Raw genomic sequence first — 20,246 nt, 5'->3', positions numbered from 1 at the left:
ACTTATAAATTTAAATATAAATATAAAAATAACATGTGAGTGTGGGCTGTATCAATTCACTATATAGGTGGGGGGGTGTTCAACTGGATGGAGGGTGTTCAACCAGTTCTGGATGGGGTTGCACTCCCCCTAAAGGAGCAGGTTCATAGCTTGGGGGTTCTCCTACAACCATCTCTGTCACTTGAGGCTCAGGTGGCCTCAGTGGCACAGAGTACTTTCTACCAACTCTGGTTGGTGGCCCAGCTACGCCCCTATCTGGACAGGGATAACTTAGCTTTAGTTGTCCATACTCCAAATCAGATTACAGCAATGCCCTCTACATGGGGCAGCCTTTGAAGACGGTTCGGAAGCTGCAGCTTGTGCAGAATGCGGCAGCCAGATTGATAGCTGGAACAGGGAGGTTTGAGCATATAACACCGATTCTGGCCTGCTTGCATTGGCTGCCTATATGTTTCTGAGCCCAATTCAAAGTGCTGGTTTTAACCTATAAAGCCCTACATGGCTTGGGACCGCAATACCTGATGGAACACCTCTCCCGACATGAACCTACCCATACACTGCGCTCAACATCTAAGGTCCTCCTCCGAGTGCCCACTCCGAGGGAAGCTCGGAGGATGGCAACAAGGGAGAGGGCCTTTTCGGTGACGGCCCCCTGACTGTGGAATTATCTCCCTGATGAGGCTCACCTTGTGCCAACACTGTTATCTTTCAGGCCCCAGGTCAAGACTTTTCTCTTCTCCCAGGCATTTAACAGCATTTAACAGACCCCAGAACTGTTGTTTTTTAAATGGATACTGTTGTTTTTATGTTTCTGATGGTTTTTAAATTTTGTATACTTTTTAATGTTTACTGTTTTAACTTTTGTGAACAGCCCAGAGAGCTTCGGCTGTGGGGCAATATATAAATGCAATAAATAAATAAATAAGATCAAAAATTTTAATAATATTTAGCTTTTACATAGAACTTTTAAAAGTTCAAAGCACTTCACACAGAATAAGGCAGGTTAGGTTTATCCTTATATGTTGTATACCAATTATCTTTTGTAAATACTTTTAGCTGTACTCTTTTATTACATGTATTTTATTGAGGTTTTTATTGTTATTGATATTTTCTCTCTCACACCCTCTTTATTTATTTGTAACGTGCTTTGCGAAAAGACTTTCCAAGAGGCAGGGCTGAAGACCCCCAAATAAATAATAAAGACTTAAGTTGGGTGACTGAAGCAGAGTGAGAATCACTTCCTTATGGCTGCCTAGTGAATTTGTGGCAGAGGTAAGATTCAAACTAGGTATGATGATTCTTAATTCAGGCTTTCAGCCACTATATTACACCCACTCTCCGCAAAGTTCCCTCCATGTAGAATGCCAACACGACAGGGAAAGTGGTCAAAAGGCTTGCCTTTCACTGACGAGCTACTTTTCTGTGTTTTTGTACAGAGAAAAGTTCCATCAGGTGAGCCCACACACCTACCATCTGAAGTGGAACATCACAGACACAGATTTACATCCTCAATGAGAACTAGGCCAAGGAAACAGGTTGAAAGCAGCACTGTATATCAGCAAAATGCATAAATCTTAATAAGCAACTAGTTTTTCTAGAGGGCTACTTAAACGGGAGAGCATGGTGTGGCAGGCCAAAGGGTGAGAGTCTACCCCACCTGAAATGGCCTGGCAGCAAGACTTTTTAATACTTCCATACCGCTCTTTTACTTCTGGAGGACAGTGTAGAGCAGTCTTCCCAACCTGGCCACTTCCAGATGTTGGACAGCAACCAAGAGTTGTAGTCCAACACATGTGGAGGGTTCCAAGCTGGAGGAGGCTAGTGTAGAAGCTCTCCAACAGGCTGGATTTGACCCAGGGGGCTTCAGTTACTGTCCCTTGGTCACACCTGTTTCTATCCATTTCTTCAGCTCAGTTCAGACAACACATTTCTCTATGCAGTGTGAAAGCTCCACTCAAAAGCAGCAGTTTCTGCAGCTGAAACTCTCCCCACGGCCTGAGTTCGATCCCAGCGGAAGCTGGTTTCAGGCAGCCGGCTCGGGTCGACTCAGCCTTCCATCCTCCCGAGGTCGGTAAAATGAGTACCCATTTAGCTGGGGGAAAGGTAATCACGGCCGGGGAAGGCAACGGCAAACCACCCCACTATAAGGCCTGCCAAGAAAACGTCAGTGAAAGCTGGCATCCCTCCAAGAGTCAGTAATGACTCAGTGCTTGCACGAGAGGTTCCTTTCCTTTTCCACCACACAATATGTTCTATCTCCACCACTGTGTGACCGTGGGCTCCCGTGGAGTTGAGTAAAAGACAACACAATGTTTGATTGACAGTTCCTCTGCCCTCACTCCTCCCACCATCCTCCTGATGGTATCCCATCAGCCATTGCTGCAAAATCCCAGTAGCACTCCTAGAGCAGCACTTGCTCCTTTTACCGCTATTGCCAGAGAACTCTGTAGACAGTGGGAAAAGTCCACTCAACGCAACAGGAAACTCCACGAAGCCCTCCACACAACACACCAGTTGTGCAGGAACTCTCCTCTGCACAGCATGGATATTCAGCGTAGAGTGTTTTCTAAAAAAAACACCTCCACCATGGGGTGGAGTTTTCCCTCCAGACAATGCATTTCTCAATGGTGGTGTAAAAACTCCACTGTGGAGTTCTAAAACCACCATAGAGAAACACGTTGTCTGAACTGAGCCTTCATGTCATTAGCCACTACGTGTTCCCCTTCTTGAAGAATTCCTTCTATTATTAGAGGGGACTGCTGAGAAAATATAAAAGACAAACTCATAAGGTCCTACGATTATAAACTTAGCCTCTTTCCCAAAGTTCTTCCAATCATTTCAATGTCAAGGAAGCCTACACGTTTTATATGAATTTTGAAGTCATCTTGTGATGGGTTTTAAACATGCCAGACATGTTAACAAATTTTAAGTCATGCAGTTATCACTAGCTAAAGCAGAATAATGGACCAACAGTTTTCTACTTTGATGAGCAACCCCTTAGACCTCAACAAAATATTTTGTATGACTTGAAGGTTTACCTTGAAAGAAGCTTTTGACTCTAATGTAACTGACGCTGAGACGCAAGATGGAGAGTTTATCCAGTTTAGATATTATATCTGGTGGGAAAGGCAGGAGGCTGGCCAAGTGATCTAGTTCAGCATTCAAGCGGTCTCTATGTCTCTTTGAAGGGTTAGACTTTCCATTCCCAAGTGCAGGCCTCCTGTTTGTGGAGAAAACATGTTACCAAGGCCAAGCTTCTTAAATCTATATAGGCAATGACAGTTTTCATGATCTATTTTCAAATATAGAAAGAGGAAGAACTATAGCATCTTTTGAAACAGCTGAAATTAAGATTTGGAAGGACAACCTGTTGTATGTTGTTATGGGGACCAAATTGAGCTATGGCTAAGCTTTATACCATTTGCAAAATTAAACTTATATAGTATGCAAATTTGGGGTGTTGCACACAAACGGATTGGAGAGCCAACCCTTCCCCCTGTAGTGAACGTCCAGAGGGTGCACCAAAACACTTTCCCAGAAAGGTCACCAATTTTGATGAATGACAGTGGTAAACCACTGGTTTCAAAAATACCCCTCGCTATGTAATCTCAATGTGCACCACTTTCCACATCTTGTATCCCCAAATCCCTTCACAAACACCTCCGCTGCACCCAATCCTCATTTCTTGCAGCTTCCACCTCTCCAACAACTGTTTGCTCTCCTGTCATGTGAGCCTATACATCTAAGTCATCTAACTTTTCTCCTCTAACTCTTCTCCAGACCATGGGTTATTTGGCAGTTATTTCCCTGGATAATTAGGGAAATTCCCCCCCCCCTAAGATTTAACCAAGCCACCATGGCTCATTTTAAGGAGCTGCATAGGTTTTTTTCCTGTCTAAACTTGAATAGGACTGCGCCCTAAGCCTTTTGTTGAAGGATCAGTGGTGAAAATTTTAAGATAAAGGAGCAGACGCTGGGTAGAATCCAATGGGGTGTTTATCCTCCTGCTGATTCTCCTCTGTCCCACCAATTTCCTTCCACAAGCAGTAGGTCTTGTGATTCCATTATGCAAGTGGGACCCACTGCTTACCCAAGGAAGATATAGCACTTCCTAAAGGAAGCCCTGAAATGAACAGAAACACTCATTTCTGGAAGGAAGAGGTAGGTTGGTGGAGCTCTCTTCTGTGAGTTCTGCTGACTTTTCAGAAACTAGCGTTTCAGTTCATTTTGGGATGCCCTGGAAGCACTAAATCAATGTTGCACAAGTGATGGGGTCTGCTTGCGCAACAGAAATGGAGGGTCATAAGAGAATTGACGGGGGTATAAGTGCCCTGTTGGATTCTACCAAAACTTTTATTAAAGGAAGCAGAAGAGAAGGAGAAAGACATGAGAAGTATCTGCACTACATACATACTAGTTTTATACCAGTTTAACTGTCATGGCATTGACAAAGGAATCCTGAGAGTTGTAATATGGTGAAGTGTCATAAAGCTCTAGCCCCCTCTCAGGGAACTATAATTCCCAGGGTTCCCTGAGTTGAAGGCATGATAGTTGGATCAGCCTTAGGAGGACATATTTGGCATATTTTATACCAATGCAGAACAGTGGATAACGTTAAACTTCAACTGTGTTGTCACATCCCAACTTAGTCATGAAGGTTACTGAGTCATCTTGGACAATTCATTGTTTCTTACCCTAATATATGTCAACAAGGATGTTGTGGGGATAAAACAAGACAGTGGGAAATAACAAACAATGTATGAGTCTAGGGACTTGTTGGAGGAAGGGTTTTATATGAAATAAATAACGGGTAGGATAAAAATTTGATAAATAAATACTTAACTGTTTTTGAACGGGTTTCCGTCTTTTCCTCCCAGCATACAGGCATTCTCCTGGTGGAATCATTGTGCTGACATGGAAGCTGGAAAGCATATCCCATTACATTCAATTAAAGCCAGCACTTCTTCCAAAGCTGTGCATCATAAAGAGCTATGTTACAGATGCTCTCTTCATCACTGAACTGACCAACTGGTGTAAGCCAATTTCGTAGTTTAATTTCGTACATAGAACATTCATTTATATAAAAAAAGATTTTAACTAGCAAGAAATGCATATTCATTTTGAAGATGGTCAACTGGAAGCTTGCATGCCAGATATGCCCCCCACGGCCATTTTACCTGGCCCTGAAAACCCTCCCCAAACATTAGTCAAAACTAGGACCACATAAAAATGTTTTAAGAGCGCAATCCTATGCATATTTATACAGAAAAAAAGCCATCTAACTCTCTAAAAACAGTTTAGACAGCTGGGGCATGCTGGGAGTTGTAGGACTTTTTTTCTGTCTAAACATTTTTTTCCTATTTTTAAAAACTTTTTTTTATTGTGAATATCAACAAACAGAACAGAAAATACATCGTAAAAACGGGGCGGGGGGACCCATACATTGTGTATATAGAATTATCATCATTTCCATTGTATGTTACATACATAAGATTGTGACCTAGAGTAAAAGAAATAAACACTTTAATGTTACATCTATCTTTTGATTTTGTTTACTGTAACATGTACGTAATACATCTATGTACAAATGTGTTCCGTAAGTGGGAAGCCCTTAATTGCGAAATAATGAAATCTTGCAATTAAAGAGCCTGCACAAATGTGAGGGAATTATGTTTCTGAAGTAGAATGCACTTCTCGCCCCCCATCCCCAAGCACTGTCTGGAGAAAAGAAGTGGCCCAAAGAACACAGAGGTTGGTGGTATTATTATTATTATTATTATTATTATTATTATTATTATTATTATTATTATTAATGTATCCCCCTCTTCCCCCAGAAAGCCTCTGAGATAAGATGGTGATAGAAACAATTAGCACAAGGCCCCCACTGAGCATTTCATAAGAACAGATCTAAACCCAGGACCAGATTAAAGAAATTTCCTCCTCCTCCCTAGTACTCTGATTTTTTTATTTTGACACTTTTGGTCCCAAGGGATCCCCAGGGGCAGTTCACACAAGGTTAAAACAATATAAACAAAGAATTTGTGGCTTCACTGCTCTGTTTTTTTAATCTTTATATCCAGTTATATTCATCTAGTGTGAGAAACATGAGTAATCTAACTCCCCTGGATTCAGTTTTGATGAAGGGCAGTATAAAAATGTTATAAATTAATGAACAAATTTTAAATAGCCTACTGCCACTCTTTTCCTGGCTGTTTAGCATGCTATGCTATGTGTGACAGTGTCATAGCCTATTATGATGTAATATAATAGGCCATGGCAACACCTGGCCCAGAGACCAAAGTGGCAGCAGCCATTTTACATAGCTATAGCATGAAAGCAGATAGACTAAGTTAACCCTAGCTGCCATAGTATCCTATGCCATCTTGAAAATATGAACACTATGCTCTACCAGATTAGTTTTAAGCCCTCAGAAATATCATAAGGGTGCAGTCCTATGGATTAGATGCTTGAACAATGGAAGCCTCCGTTAGGGAATGAGGACGGGAAAGGGACCTACAGGAGCTAAAAAAAGGTAAGATAGCAGGAGCTAGCATGCCTCCTTCATTCCCTTCTCTCTTCTGAGAGGGGCGGGGAATACTATTTGCAGGTTTTCTTGGCCCTGAGTGATTTGTACCATGTGGTCATACCAATACAGATGGCGAGAACAGCCCTGTGTGCTTTGAGGCCTTACAGAAATAATCCCATGGGTGCTGGGATCCTGTCAGCACAAAGGAGAGAGAAAATTGTAGGAATTTAACCCCCAAGCTTGCTAGAAGCATGCCAAGTTAGCCCTATCATCTCGTGTGAAGCTGGAGGAAGCATTTTTTTCTCCCAGACGAACCAAGGTGCTTTCATGTTTGCTTATTCTGAAGAGCAAAGAAGCTGGGAAAATCAACATCCGCTTTACTCAACTAGTACCATCTTGCACCCAGTAAGAGCTGAGATCAGGACAGAAAATGCACTGGTCTCACAACTCCCATAGGGGCCCAAGTGTTTCTGGTTATAGAGACTGACCAGCAACCCTGCATTAAGGGAAGAGGCTTGACAGGGGAGATGACTGACTAATTCCTTTCAAAGTTACATTGTAAGACATGAATATACCCCTACAAGTTGCTCTCAACTCCAAAGCCTATTCCTGTTGTGGTCAGACCTGGCTACAGCTATACATGCATCAGTTACATCATGATCGGACTACTGCAATGTGCTCTATGCGGGGATGCCCTTGAATACCACCCAGAAGCTTCAGTTGGTATGCTAAAATTTTGACAGGAGCCAAGTAGTGTTATCATGTGACCTCCTAATTTTGCACGTTGCACTGGGTACCAGTTTGTTTCTCAGTGCAAGTCAACGTGATGGTTTTAAAATCTTTAAAGTTGTTTATGGTTTGGGATAAAAAAAAAAGTTTTAAAATTGTAAAGGTACACAAAATGTATAGCTCCACCTGAAGTCCAGCGGCTTACCTTGACAAACTGCAGGTGCAACACTGAGACAGTAATGTGGTTACTATCTTCAGATACAACGTTTTTTATCTTCAGATACTTTGCATTGTTGTTTTCAAGTCACTGTAATTACTCTTCAGTGCTGTAGTTCATAGGATAATTCCATGTCAGTGCAAGTATTTCATCAGCTGTCCATGAAAAAATAATAGTGAGCTAAAGTATATATCATTCTTCGATCCTACACTGCATGTAGATTTAAAGACTTTTTAAATCGTGGAATTCTTTATAATTATTGGAATAATTGGCATTCTCAGAGTAAATGAAATTTATTGTGGTTTGGGTTTAAGTCTACCAGCAAATAAGACCACAAAAATTACTAGCCATTTGTGGCAGGGTGACATCCCAAAAAAACCAAAACCCCAATGGTTGCGTTTGCATGCAATCAAGATGTCCACTGGGAGGATACAGTCCATTTGTGCCTGCTTGACTCTTCCCAGTAGTGTGGCCTGCTAAACTAATCAGGAATCAGAAGCTTACCATTTGTCTGAACCCAGTTTTCTGGTTTGCTGCACCCTTCACAAGCCAGTATTGCAAACCAGGGTTTGTTCTTGGTTTACTAATCGTGGTTCGTAAAGGGCACAACAAGCCAGGAGCCTAGTTTCAGATAACACAACAAGCTTTCGATTTCTGATTAAGGTAAACCTGACTTCCCAAACCTAACACACTCCAGATATTTTGGACTTCAACTTCCATCAACCCCAGCCATCTTGGCCAATGGCCAGGACTGCTGGGAGCTGTAGCACAAAATATCTGTAGGGCACCAGATTGGAGAAGGCTGGGTCAGCCCTGGTCATGTTAACAGGTGAAGCCCAGCGAGTGTAAACAATAAGCCAGGATTTTCCAGAAACTTGGTTTACAATTGTTTGTGAACACAGCCAATCTTTGTGCTCCTAATCACCTGGAAGTCAATGGATAGGTGTATAGTTTATACATTCAGCTCAAACATTCAGACATCTAATTTCTCTGCTGGGTATTACTTCAGAAAGCCATGTATGCATTGGGAATTTCCAAAACAAATGGTATCATTTTTAGACCCACTTATGTTTCAGAGTAGCTCTGCAAACTGTCAAACTACATCTGTTCATTTTCATTTGATTTGATTTTGGCCTAACAACTTAAACATGTGCTATTCAATGCAGTCCCAAAAGATTCTTTGCAGCAAATATTTCAGTACTTTAGCTAAAGTAGAAGCTACTTAGTAATATGCTGTAGGACCAGCAACACATTTTGGCTCCGGATGCAGAAAATCCAAATTTCCCCTCACCTGCCCTGCAATAAAAAGTGTGATAATAAATTAAATAACTAGCAATTTGCTTCCTCTTAAGGTAGCTGCCTTATTTTGCCTAATGGTAGTGACTGGTCATGATGCCATCTGTTGTTGTTTTTGCTGAAGAAAGAATTTAAATGTGAGTAACCAGCTTTGAACAGGCGTCCTTATTTTGTTTCAGAAAATGCAAAATAAGGTAGTTCCAAATTTACTGCCATCCTACAACTCACCCACATTGTTAAATCAGTAACTAATACCTGCAAGCAATTTGTATGACTCTACTTAGAAACATTGTTCCTAGGATTTTAGTTTTTCTTTTGCTCAAATTCTCCTTAAGACAACTATTCATTCCCACATCGTGCATCATCTTCTTGATCCGTTTGCTATAATTTGCTTGCCTTAAATGGACCCTTATGTATAAAGCAGGTATGGGGAACTTTTGGGGGCCTGTGGGCACATTTGGAAATTTGAGAAATTGCCCCGGGGCACCCCTTAAAATAGCTGCCATAGGGGACGTGGCTAGTCTTTTTTTTTTTTTTTTTTTTTTTAATTTTTGAATATTTTTATTATTAAAACAACAAACACAAATCAAAATCACTTAATACAAGATATTATCATACCTTACTATCATATATTCAATATTAACCTATTAAACATAATATAATAAACATAACAGTGCTCCCCCCACCTCGGGATCTCATTCTTGTTTCCAAAAACTCATAGTTTCATCTGTTGGTGGAACCCCCCTTCCTTTAGAAAATACAAACTCCAGGAACTTTTTCCATATACTCTCAAAATCATTCGTTTTTACTATGCCTCTTTGCATTTTTATATTACATGTCAATTTATCATTTATAGCAATGTCCCACACTTCTTTATACCATTCTTCAATACAATAATCTCCTGTAATTTTCCAATTCCTAGTTACTATCAACCTCGCAGCTGTCAGTAGGTTCGTTATCAATTCTTTCATTTCTTTATTACATTTAGGATCATCATGCAGTGAGAGTAATGCAATCCTTGGTGTAACTTCTACTTTAAATCCCACAATCTGTTCAATCTCATAAAACACCATCTTCCATAACTTTTGCACATGTATACAATCCCACCACATATGTAAATACGTTCCCTTTTCTCCACAACCCCTCCAACAATCTGCTGAAAGCTGTTTATTAATCTTATTTAATCTAACCGGAGTTAAGTACCACCTCCATACAAGTTTATAATAATTCTCCTTTATTCTTACTGACATATTTCTCAACACTCTCTGTCTCCATAGTCCATCCCACCTCTGTTGTCCTATTTGTATCTTCAGATCAGTCTCCCAAACGTGGCTAGTCTTAAAGGACAAGTAACCTGCCTAAAAGACTGAGTACCACAGAGGTGAGATCTGAGCTACAATGCACAAAACAACTCCTTTGAAACCATAGTTTACTGCACCAAAAGAAACCTATTTTACAGAATGCAAGGTTTTTCTTATTTAGGGTCACTTCTGGGCTTCCTGCAATTTTCAGAACAATGGTCCATAAGGAACATGTGGGGATAAGCACTTCCTTTGTTGGACCCCTAAAGTGTCAAGACTGCTCTTGCACAAAGACCCCCTGTGGCTATCACTCTGGAATTTGGCAACTCAATCCCTTCAGAAGGGCAACTCTCTCTTCATCTAGTTCTGCCAATAACTAAAATGGCAGTTCCCTTAAAAAATAAAATAAAAATATAAAGATACATTGCACCAAAAAAAAGCACTTTTCCCCCGACGTTGGGCAGGTATAATCCCCTCCTAAGGAGCTACTATAATTGCAACTATCATCCAGTTCTGACCAAGGGAAAAGAAGTTATAGCTGTCTTTTGATTTCCCATAATAATCAATCGGGTGCTTGAAGCAGACCAACTCTGAATCGGTCTGAGCAAAAAGTGACTGTTTCCAAATTGGGGTCTAAGTCGCAGAGTGAAATCTGTCCATAGCTCTAGAAGAAAGCTATCTGGTGCCACAGTTTGGTTGACCCTATAACCTATTCGGCAAGGATATAGCTCAAGTGTATTCTGGAGAAATTTTACCTCAGATTTGAAGTGGGAATGGAAGGATCTGGAACCTATTTCTACATTTTAATTCATGCTTATAAAATAGCCAGTTGCCTCTGCTTCCTGGCAAAACTGGACAGTTTTAGAAAAAAATACTCAGGGTTTTTTCTTGATGTAGACTAGCATAGATATGTAAGACATGAAAAATATTTTTCTTTTCAAGCCTGTTTTTTTTTAAAAAAAATGATTGAAAGGCAAATTGGATTCATAGCTAAATAAAAGAAGGTGTCCACCACTGGCTTATCTGGGTTAAAAACGGGCACTGCTGCTACACAACACTTTATTTCAGTGGATTGTATGCTGGCTCCTACAGTTCTCACAGTAACTTCAGCCAACCAGTATTGAACACTTCAGAAATGTCACTGGATAATTTTAAAAGTTCAAAATCCGAAGTGACATAAAATCAGATCCACAATATAGGTATTTCCACAACTGTCCTATCAATATTAAATAACTCCTCTGGGACAAGTAGATTGTAAGTTGCAACCCAACTTTGTGAATTGCACCAAGGCATTAAATATTGATTTAAAATGTTACATGCAAATCATTTTATTCAATCAAATTAAATCCAGTATCATAAACATTTGCCAGCTCTTCAAATAAAGCTCTCTCTACTCCCCTTGCACGGAACAACCCACTGAGTACTTAATTTGCTTCTTGGTGTAGGCATCCTGTGCACAGTGCAATGATTAAAGAGTCCTTACTTCAGATCTTTTTTTAAAACATGACTACATCTAAATTGTCTTATAAACAAACTGTATCATGGCGGGTGGATTTAACAGGGTAGAGAAATAGGGGAACAAGATAAGAATAAACGGCATTTTCACAAGTGGCATCAAAGATGTCTTAAATCTGGAATGTATTTATTTAGGAAATTTATATACTACACTTTGGATAATAGTAACTCAGGACAGCTTACATACACTAAAATGAAATAATGCTAAAACCATTCTAAATCACATAATACATAAAATAGGGGTTGCAAAGATGCATGAAAAGCCAGATTAAAACAAAGCACATAATATAAACTAAAAGATCTGGGTGAAAAAATGTGCTTCATGTGGTACCACAAAGACAGCAGATTCAGCATCAGATGAGCCTCCTTGGGGAGACAGTTCCAGAGTAAAGGCACCACAACCGAAAAGGTCCTGTCATGCGTTAGCACCACCTCACATACGGTATGTGTTTACATATATATAGAAAGAGAGAGACGGAGATAATTGATTTTGAACTATCATGTGTTAATGTTTTGTTCAGAAACGCATATCAGAAAGCAGGGTTTGGGGATTTAAAACAAATACAAAAATCACTAGTGCACATCCATCTCACATTATAAAACAAATACATAGCAACATGTACAGAAACGTTACATGGAAATTAGTCCTCATTTCTAAGTGCAAACAAATATTTCCTCTTTCATGTGGAAGATTTATGTAACTTTAATCCTGGTGTCTTTTTAAAAAATCTCTGATAAACATAGCTCATGCAGTTAGATCACTTCCAAGAAGTATCAGACTGAAAAATGAAAAACAAAACTAAAAACGCACTTCTCCCCAGCAAGGAAGTAGAGAGAATGTCAGCTTTCCTTTATGATGGCTCCTCCATATGCTTCAACTTTGTTCTAGAAAGGCCATTTGTGACGACGAATTGATCCATCCACTTTGAAAAACTTTTGTTTCTCCAGTAAGATCAGCTACAAACTACTGTTGACCCTTCATGATCTGGACTTGCTAGACCTTACGTAGTCTCCCATACTCGGAGCTGTACTGCTGCCACATTAACAACTTTCCTAAAACGCAGTTTGCCTGCCATTGCAGATCTTCCATTACAACATTCAGCCCCAAATAAATGCTGGACAACGGGTAGGATGCAACTCCCGTATAGGCTGAACAGGCCTGCTTTTGCATCTCACACCAACTGAGAATGACTCTTTACCACACTTCAGAATCCTTTACAATGCACAAGGGTTCCATGTAGAAGTTTCCTGCCATACAAGTCAATGTGATTTGAGTTCCCTGAAAACAGGACATCTGAAAACCACAGCAATAGATGAAAAAATATTTTATTTAATATTATTAATTAGTGAATACTTTTTAATCATATTTCATTTGAAGGAGTTCTGTCTAACTCTAGCGCAGATGGCACCGTTGTATACTTGTGTATGTCTCTCTCGTAAACGAGGCAATAAGTTTAAGGCAATTTTTCAAATGAGAAACAATTTGTTTACAATGTTCACTCAAGAGAAAATTTCACTTAAATTGATTCAAAATTAGCCTACTAAAATATAAAATTTCACTTAGCTAATCATTTAAAAGCAGGCCAGTCAGCTGCCTAACAGGCTGCCCCACAACTATAGTAAGGCTGTAATCTTACTACACACACTTTCCTGGAAGTAAGACCTATTGAACTTAATGGGTCATACTTTTGAGCAGATATAGATAGGATTACACTGTAAGATTACTTGCATTTAACTTGATGGCTGATGTTTCTAGAGGGATGGCTCCTAACGCTAGCAGTTGAAAGACCTTGTGCAGCTATTCCGTTTTTCCACCCTTTTTTAAAGAGATTTTGTGCGGTGAGGAAAAAACGGTGGTAGAAGCAGGAAAACATGTAAGAGCTACAAATGGATATCTGTAAAACGTTTGAGACAAGGTGGTTGCACAACAAAAGCCAAGAGAGCTTCGGCTATTGGGAGGTATAGAAATGCAATAAATAAATAAATAAATAAATGCCTCACAGAACACCCTATATCTCTAAACCAAAGCACTCTGTGGAAGTTCAACTGAAACAATTTCTTAGTAAAGTATTTAGAGAATCACAGCTTTAAACCCACAGAAATCAATGAAACTAATGTTTGTGGTTTGACTCAATTGAGCTACGTAAATCTGATTGCTCCCCTAAGATCCTAAGACTGCAATTCTATGCAGTTACAGTGGGATTTATTTCTGAGTAAACATGGATAGCCAAATACATTTACTCGAATACGAGTTCCACATAAATTGTTTTGCCTTATTTTCCATGTGCAACTACCTCTGTTAACACAAACTACCTTTTATCAGCTCTTTTTCTCTTGAAATCCATCTATAGTGTGACATTTTATTATGTAAAGTTATGCAAATGGAAGAGAGAATACCAGAAAGACATTTTCAAAACTTAGCAAGAATCAGCAAGGGTCATCTAAAGAAAGTGAGAAAGTAAAAAAGAAAGTAAAAGTTTTTTTTAAAAAAGCTAGTGTAAAAGAATAGGCTAACAGCAGTAGCAGTCAATAGTTAATTTCTAAAGTAAAAGACGTCAAGTACAATGGTCTGCAATTTAGAAGTGCTGCTCCTAAGCTGAGATGCTTGGGGCTGAACAGCAGTTACTTATCGGGGAAGAAAAGGCATTCTGTATGTCCTCAGAGGCACTCTTACTCTACATCAGCTTTCCCCAACATGGCACCCTCCAGGGGGTTGGACTATGACTCCCATTGCCTCCAGATAGCATAGCCACTGACAGGAGTTGTAGTCTAACACATCTGTAAGGTACAAGTCGGAGAAGGTGGCTCTATGTGTTTCCATTCCAAACAAGTGTAAGCCCCATTAATATAAAGGGATCTTGGTGCCACTAGTGCACCAATTCCATGTATTGGAAAACCCACTAAAAGAAATATTCTTACAGACAGTCTCTATCCATGTACACTTGGGAGCAAATTCCACTGGTTTAATATAGGTCTTGGAAGTAAGTTCCATTCACTTGCAAGTCCCATTTAACAACTATTCTTAGATTACAGCGGGAGGTACTCCAGGGGTGAATCCCTTCTTCAAATCAAGCCCTACAAGGGTTGCCAGATAAGGTTTCTATACCTTTAAGAATTGCACCAAAGGGACTTTTTCACCACTTCCAGCAGCTTCCACATTTGCCGCCCGGTCATGTGAATGCCGAGCTCAATGGAACGTACGCAGGATCTACACTACTGCTTTAAAATGGTTTATAACAGTAGTGACAAGGGTTGGGGCCCAGGATACACTCCATATAGTTTTCAAACCATTTTCAAAGTGTCATATCCTACTTGGTGTAGGATCTTGGTGTAGTTCTGGCCTTACTCCCATGTAAAATGTGTAAAGCTCTCTCTTTCTAGCCATTCTTAAAAAGTACAAGGGCCACTCTCAGCAAAGTCGGCAGAGAAGAGAGTTCCTGTAGCCAGGGGCGCTGGGTGGGGGGCTGCCCCCCTTAAATTTTCCCTGGCCCCAATTAAAAAAAACCACTACCAGAAATAATTAAAAACCAGCTTACAATGTTGTCTTCAAAACTCCTGCAAACTAAATGAACTGCTTCCCCTATTATATTATATTTTATTTGGTTTTTTTCTTGTCGTCCCTGCCACCAGAATTTTTAGGCTGGCTTCTATCCGGGAGAAGAATAAAGTGGGGGGGGGGGTGTTGGTGAAGTGGAGAAGAAAAGCCTCCATTGATCCACATCTCTGTTTGGTGAGATACAGAAGCCCCGAACTCATTTTGTTTCATCCAAAGACACCTGTCCAAAAAGTTGGCCACTAAAAAAAAAAAAAAACCACCGAAAAACTCAACTGGGGGGGAAAAGAGAACGAAAAGTCTTCCCAACGTGCTCGAGGCAATAACTAAGGGGAGAAGTGGAGGGGAGGAGAAGTGCGATAACCCCCCACCCCGCGCTCCTTCAACCCCAGGGAGTGCTTTGCAAGCAATTCTTCAGCCCCCTGCCCATCTCTTCCACAAGCGACTCACCACGGTCAAGGAATCAAGCCCAGGACCCGCCGCTCTCTCCTCTGCGCGCCCCCCGCGGGAGGTTATCGAGGTGGAGCTGCGACCGCTTCTTCCCGAGTGACTGGCGGACGGCTGGAAGGAGCGGGAGTGACAAGCGGAGCCTCCCAGCGATCAACTCGCCTGTTCGCACGCGATGTTCTCCTGCTGCCGCGGCGCACAGGGGACACCAGGTGGCGCGCAAGAGCCGGGCTCCGCCGTTAACACTTGCTTTCCAAGGCAGCGAGGTTAATGAAAGAGAAAGAGAGGTTTAGGGCGCAATCCTATGCACGTTTAGACAGAAAAGAAAAGCCCTACAACTATTGCTGGCTGAGGCATGCTGGGAGTTGTAGTACTTTGTTTTCTGTCTAAACGTGCATAGGATTGCGCCCTTAAACAGTTGTAAATGAGGCATCATGGCTCCTTTTTATTATTATTATTAATCCCACTATCACCTTTGATCAAAAAAGGTTTTTGAAGCCATACAAAAGGCTCTTTTTGATCAGCAGCCAAAGGGGAAGGGAGGTGTGCACACCCCACAAGTTCTTTTTTTAGAACTGCCTTCAACTCTTTCTCCCTTGTGATAGATAGATAGATATCTCCAGTCCTTTATACACTAGGAAGTAAGGCTCATTAAAATCAAACATTTCAAGGCAGTATACAATAAGAAATTGTACAATAGTCAAGGGTTGCACTGAAGAAAAAGATGCACCAGAAATTAAAATACACCACAAAAAGTTTCTTTCAAAACGTTTGAGTGCCAACCAAGAATCGATTACCAGGGTTGCCTTCATTTGTTTTTCTGGCAAGGCTTTTGTGCCTGTACCAACTGAGTGACAGGTGTAATTGTTAACCCTATTTCCAGTTATGCTGAAACTCTATTGTTAGAAATTAAGGGGACGGTGTAAAAGCCGGAACGGAACGGAACAGGCCGGAACAGCCCCATTATATTAAAAAACCATACCAAAAACAGTGGCATGTGTTAGCAACACTTGAGAACAATATTTAAGGACTAAAACCATTGCAATATTATATCACTATTAACCCCAAAACTCCCAAAACGAGGCCCGGAACAGAATGGGATGGCCGGAACGGCCACTACTGAACAAGCGATATCAACCAAACTCACCAGTCATGCATACCTCCATGGCAGGGATGCAATAAGCCACAAAAGTTGCCCCGAAACCACGTTCAGATACCCGTTCCGGGCAAAAACGCGTATTGCGCAAAACGGGCCGTAACGGCAGCTTCCCAATGAGGAAAGTCAACCAAACTCACCAGATGCACATGACAACGTGGGACAAATATAGAAAGCTCCAAAAGTTGCCCCAAAACCACGTTCAGATACCCGTTCCGGGCAAAAACGCGTATTGCGCAAAATGGGCCGTAACGGCAGCTTCCCAAAGAGGTAAGTCAACCAAACTCACCAGATGCACATGACAAGGTGGGACAAATATAGAAAGCTCCAAAAGTTGCCCCGAAACCACGTTCAGATACCCGTTCCGGGCAAAAACGCGTATTGCGCAAAATGGGCCGTAACGGCAGCTTCCCAATGAGGTAAGTGAACCAAACTCACCAGACGCACATGACAAGGTGGGACAAATATAGAAAGCTCCAAAAGTTGCCCCGAAACCACGTTCAGATACCCGTTCCGGGCAAAAACGCAAATTGTGCAAAACGGGCCGTAACGGCAGCTTCCCAATGAAGTAAGTGACCCAAACTCACCAGATGCACATGACAAGGTGAGACAAATATAGAAAACTCCAAAAGTTGCCCCAAAACCACGTTCAGATACCCGTTCTGGGCAAAAACGCGTATTGCGCAAAATGGGCCGTAACGGCAGCTTCCCAATGAAGTAAGTGAACCAAACTCACCAGATTCACATAACTAGGTGGGACAAATATAAAAAGCTCCAAAAGTTGCCCCGAAACCACGTTCAGATACCCGTTCCGGGCAAAAACGTGTATTGCGCAAAACGGGCCGTAACGGCAGCTTCCCAATGAGGAAAGTCAACCAAACTCACCAGATGCACATGACAACGTGGGACAAATATAGAAAGCTCCAAAAGTAGCCCCGAAACCACGTTCAGATACCCGTTCCGGGCAAAAACGCGTATTGCGCAAAAACGGCCGTAACGGCAGATTCCCAATGAGGTAAGTCAACCAAACTCACCATACGCACATTAATAGGTGGGACAGCAATTCAATAGTCCTGTTTCTAGAAAATCACCGAAAGGAGCATTCTCTACAATCCAGTTCTTGTCTTCAGCAATACAACAGTATTACACTTCATCTTGGTCTTTGTGCTTAATGGGTGATCAGTGCAAGAAACCCAAGAAGGACACCATGGTTCTGTGCGAGGGAGCATGTCAGGACTGGTACCATCTCTCTTGCCTTGAGATAAATCAAGCTTCTCGTGGTATATTCAAATGTCCAAAGTGTTGTGAGAAATGAATAATCTACACTGTAGGCAAAAAATTATGTTAACAGGTGCTATATTTTAGCATTTACATTTACACACACATACACACACACACAAACAGAGAGAGAGAGAGAGAGAGAGAGAGAGAGAGAGAGAGAGAGAGAGAGAGAGAGAGTATATATAGATAGATATTATGTACATTGTTTTTGTTCTTACTGTTTGTGGTTATTTTTCTTGTATTCATGTTGTCATAAAGAATATGACTAAAGAAGTGTATATGTTAATAAAGCTTCAGAACATCACAGCCAATGACAATGGGTTATACTGAATCAAAGAAATGGTCAACCTAGCTCCCTCTTATTCACATGGGGCTAACCTATTCAAAACACCTAACATACAATTAAAAATTGTGTGATTGGCTTTTAAAAATAAATTCCATGTTTGGGGAGGGGAGGGGTACCTGTCAAGATTGTGGAATGTGGGCATTAACGCTTTGTCTCCTGGTGTGATAAGGGTGACCAGATGACCCGGAAAACCCGGGGGACCTCTGGAAAAATGGAGATCTCCAGGGCAACCGGGACTGGCACCCAATTTCCTGGGGGAAAGGGCTGAGGGGGAAGGCCTCCATCAGCCCTGGAAGGGGTTGGGGGCCACGTTTTTGGACTTCCTGGAATGCAGCCTCCAGTACTCCCATGGCAATCCTCAAAAGACCTGGGCTTTTTTGACAGAACATTTATATCCCACCCGCCACCCAGAAACGCATGGTGAACTACAATGGCCTTTCCCAATTTTGTAATAACCCTGTGGGATAAGTTAGGTTGAAAGATGTGAATAGCCACAGGTCATTGTAAGCTTCATGATGGAATGAGACAGGCCAACTCCAACAATGCCATCATGGACTGATATTTTAAGCACACTATCAAACCACATGACAACTATGGGCTTCTGTAGGAAACCATCTTTGCAGAACTTCACTCTGGATTCTGAGAAAGTTTATTAAATGTTCCAGTTAGTACAATGAAAGTAGTTTATTTGATTGCATTCACACACATAGAAGTTGCCTTTCGAGGCAATTTCCCGACAATAGATAGTGCCTCATTTTCCTCACCCATAATTTTCTTTTCCAGCTAATTTTGGATATATGAACTATGGCCCGCAATGGGTAACAGAACCTGACTTTCATGGAAATTTCAGAGGTTATTATATCTGTCCCACCTAGTAATGCGCATCTGGTGAGTTTGGTTGACTTACCTCATTGGAAAGCTGCCATTACGGCCTGTTTTGAGCAATATGGGTTTTTGCCTGGAACGGGTATCTGAATGTGGTTTCGGGGCAACTTTTGGAGCTTTCTATATTTGCCCCACCTAGTTATGTGAATCTGGTGAGTTTGGTTCACTTACTTCATTGGGAAGCTGCTGTTACGGCTGTTTTTGCGCAATACGCGTTTTTGCCCGGAACGGGTATCTGAACGTGGTTTTGGGGCAACTTTTGGAGCTTTCTATATTTGTCCCACCTTGTCATGTGCATCTGGTGAGTTTGGTAGACTTACCTCATTGGGAAGCTGCCGTTACGGCCGTTTTTGCGCAATACACTTTTTTGCCCGGAATGGGTATCTGAACGTGGTTTTGAGGCAACTTTTGGAGCTTTCTATATTTGTCCCACCTTGTCATGTGCATCTGGTGAGTTTGGTTGACTTACCTCATTGGGAAGCTGCCGTTACGGCCCTTTTTGCGCAATACACTTTTTTGGCCGGAACGGGTATCTGAACGTGGTTTTGAGGCAACTTTTGGAGCTTTCTATATTTGTCCCACCTTGTCATGTGCATCTGGTGAGTTTGGTTCACTTACCTCATTGGGAAGCTGCCGTTACGGCCCTTTTTGCGCAATACGCGTTTTTGCCCGGAACGGGTATCTGAACGTGGTTTCGGGGCAACTTTTGGAGCTTTCTATATTTGTCTCACCTTGTCATGTGCATCTGGTGAGTTTGGGTCACTTACCTCATTGGGAAGCTGCCGTTACGGCCCGTTTTGCGCAATACACGTTTTTGCCCGGAACGGGTATCTGAACGTGGTTTCGGGGCAACTTTTGGAGCTTTCTATATTTGTCCCACCTAGTTATGTGAATCTGGTGAGTTTGGATCACTTACTTCATTGGGAAGCTGCCGTTACGGCCCGTTTTGCGCAATACGCGTTTTTGCCCGGAACGGGTATCTGAACGTGGTTTC

General features: G+C 41.5%; 1 protein-coding gene across 1 annotated transcript in view; it reads right to left on the bottom strand.

Moving 5' to 3' along the window:
- AHRR (aryl hydrocarbon receptor repressor) overlaps positions 1-4,920 on the bottom strand; it is a 48,441-nt gene extending 43,521 nt beyond the window's left edge. The window contains exons 1-2 of the mRNA XM_063116240.1: positions 4,844-4,920; positions 3,039-3,220 (exon numbers count right to left, since the gene is read on the bottom strand). Coding sequence (XP_062972310.1) covers positions 3,039-3,220; positions 4,844-4,905 — 244 coding nt within the window. The 5' untranslated portion in view covers positions 4,906-4,920. The remainder of the gene's footprint in view (positions 1-3,038; positions 3,221-4,843) is intronic.
- Between the last annotated feature and the right edge of the window lie 15,326 nt (positions 4,921-20,246).

The sequence above is a fragment of the Elgaria multicarinata genome, chromosome 1 (genome assembly GCF_023053635.1).
Source record: "Elgaria multicarinata webbii isolate HBS135686 ecotype San Diego chromosome 1, rElgMul1.1.pri, whole genome shotgun sequence".
Taxonomy (NCBI): domain Eukaryota; kingdom Metazoa; phylum Chordata; class Lepidosauria; order Squamata; family Anguidae; genus Elgaria; species Elgaria multicarinata.
The sequence above is the reverse complement of the archived record's forward strand: the minus strand, read 5'-3'. Positions and strand labels throughout refer to the sequence as shown.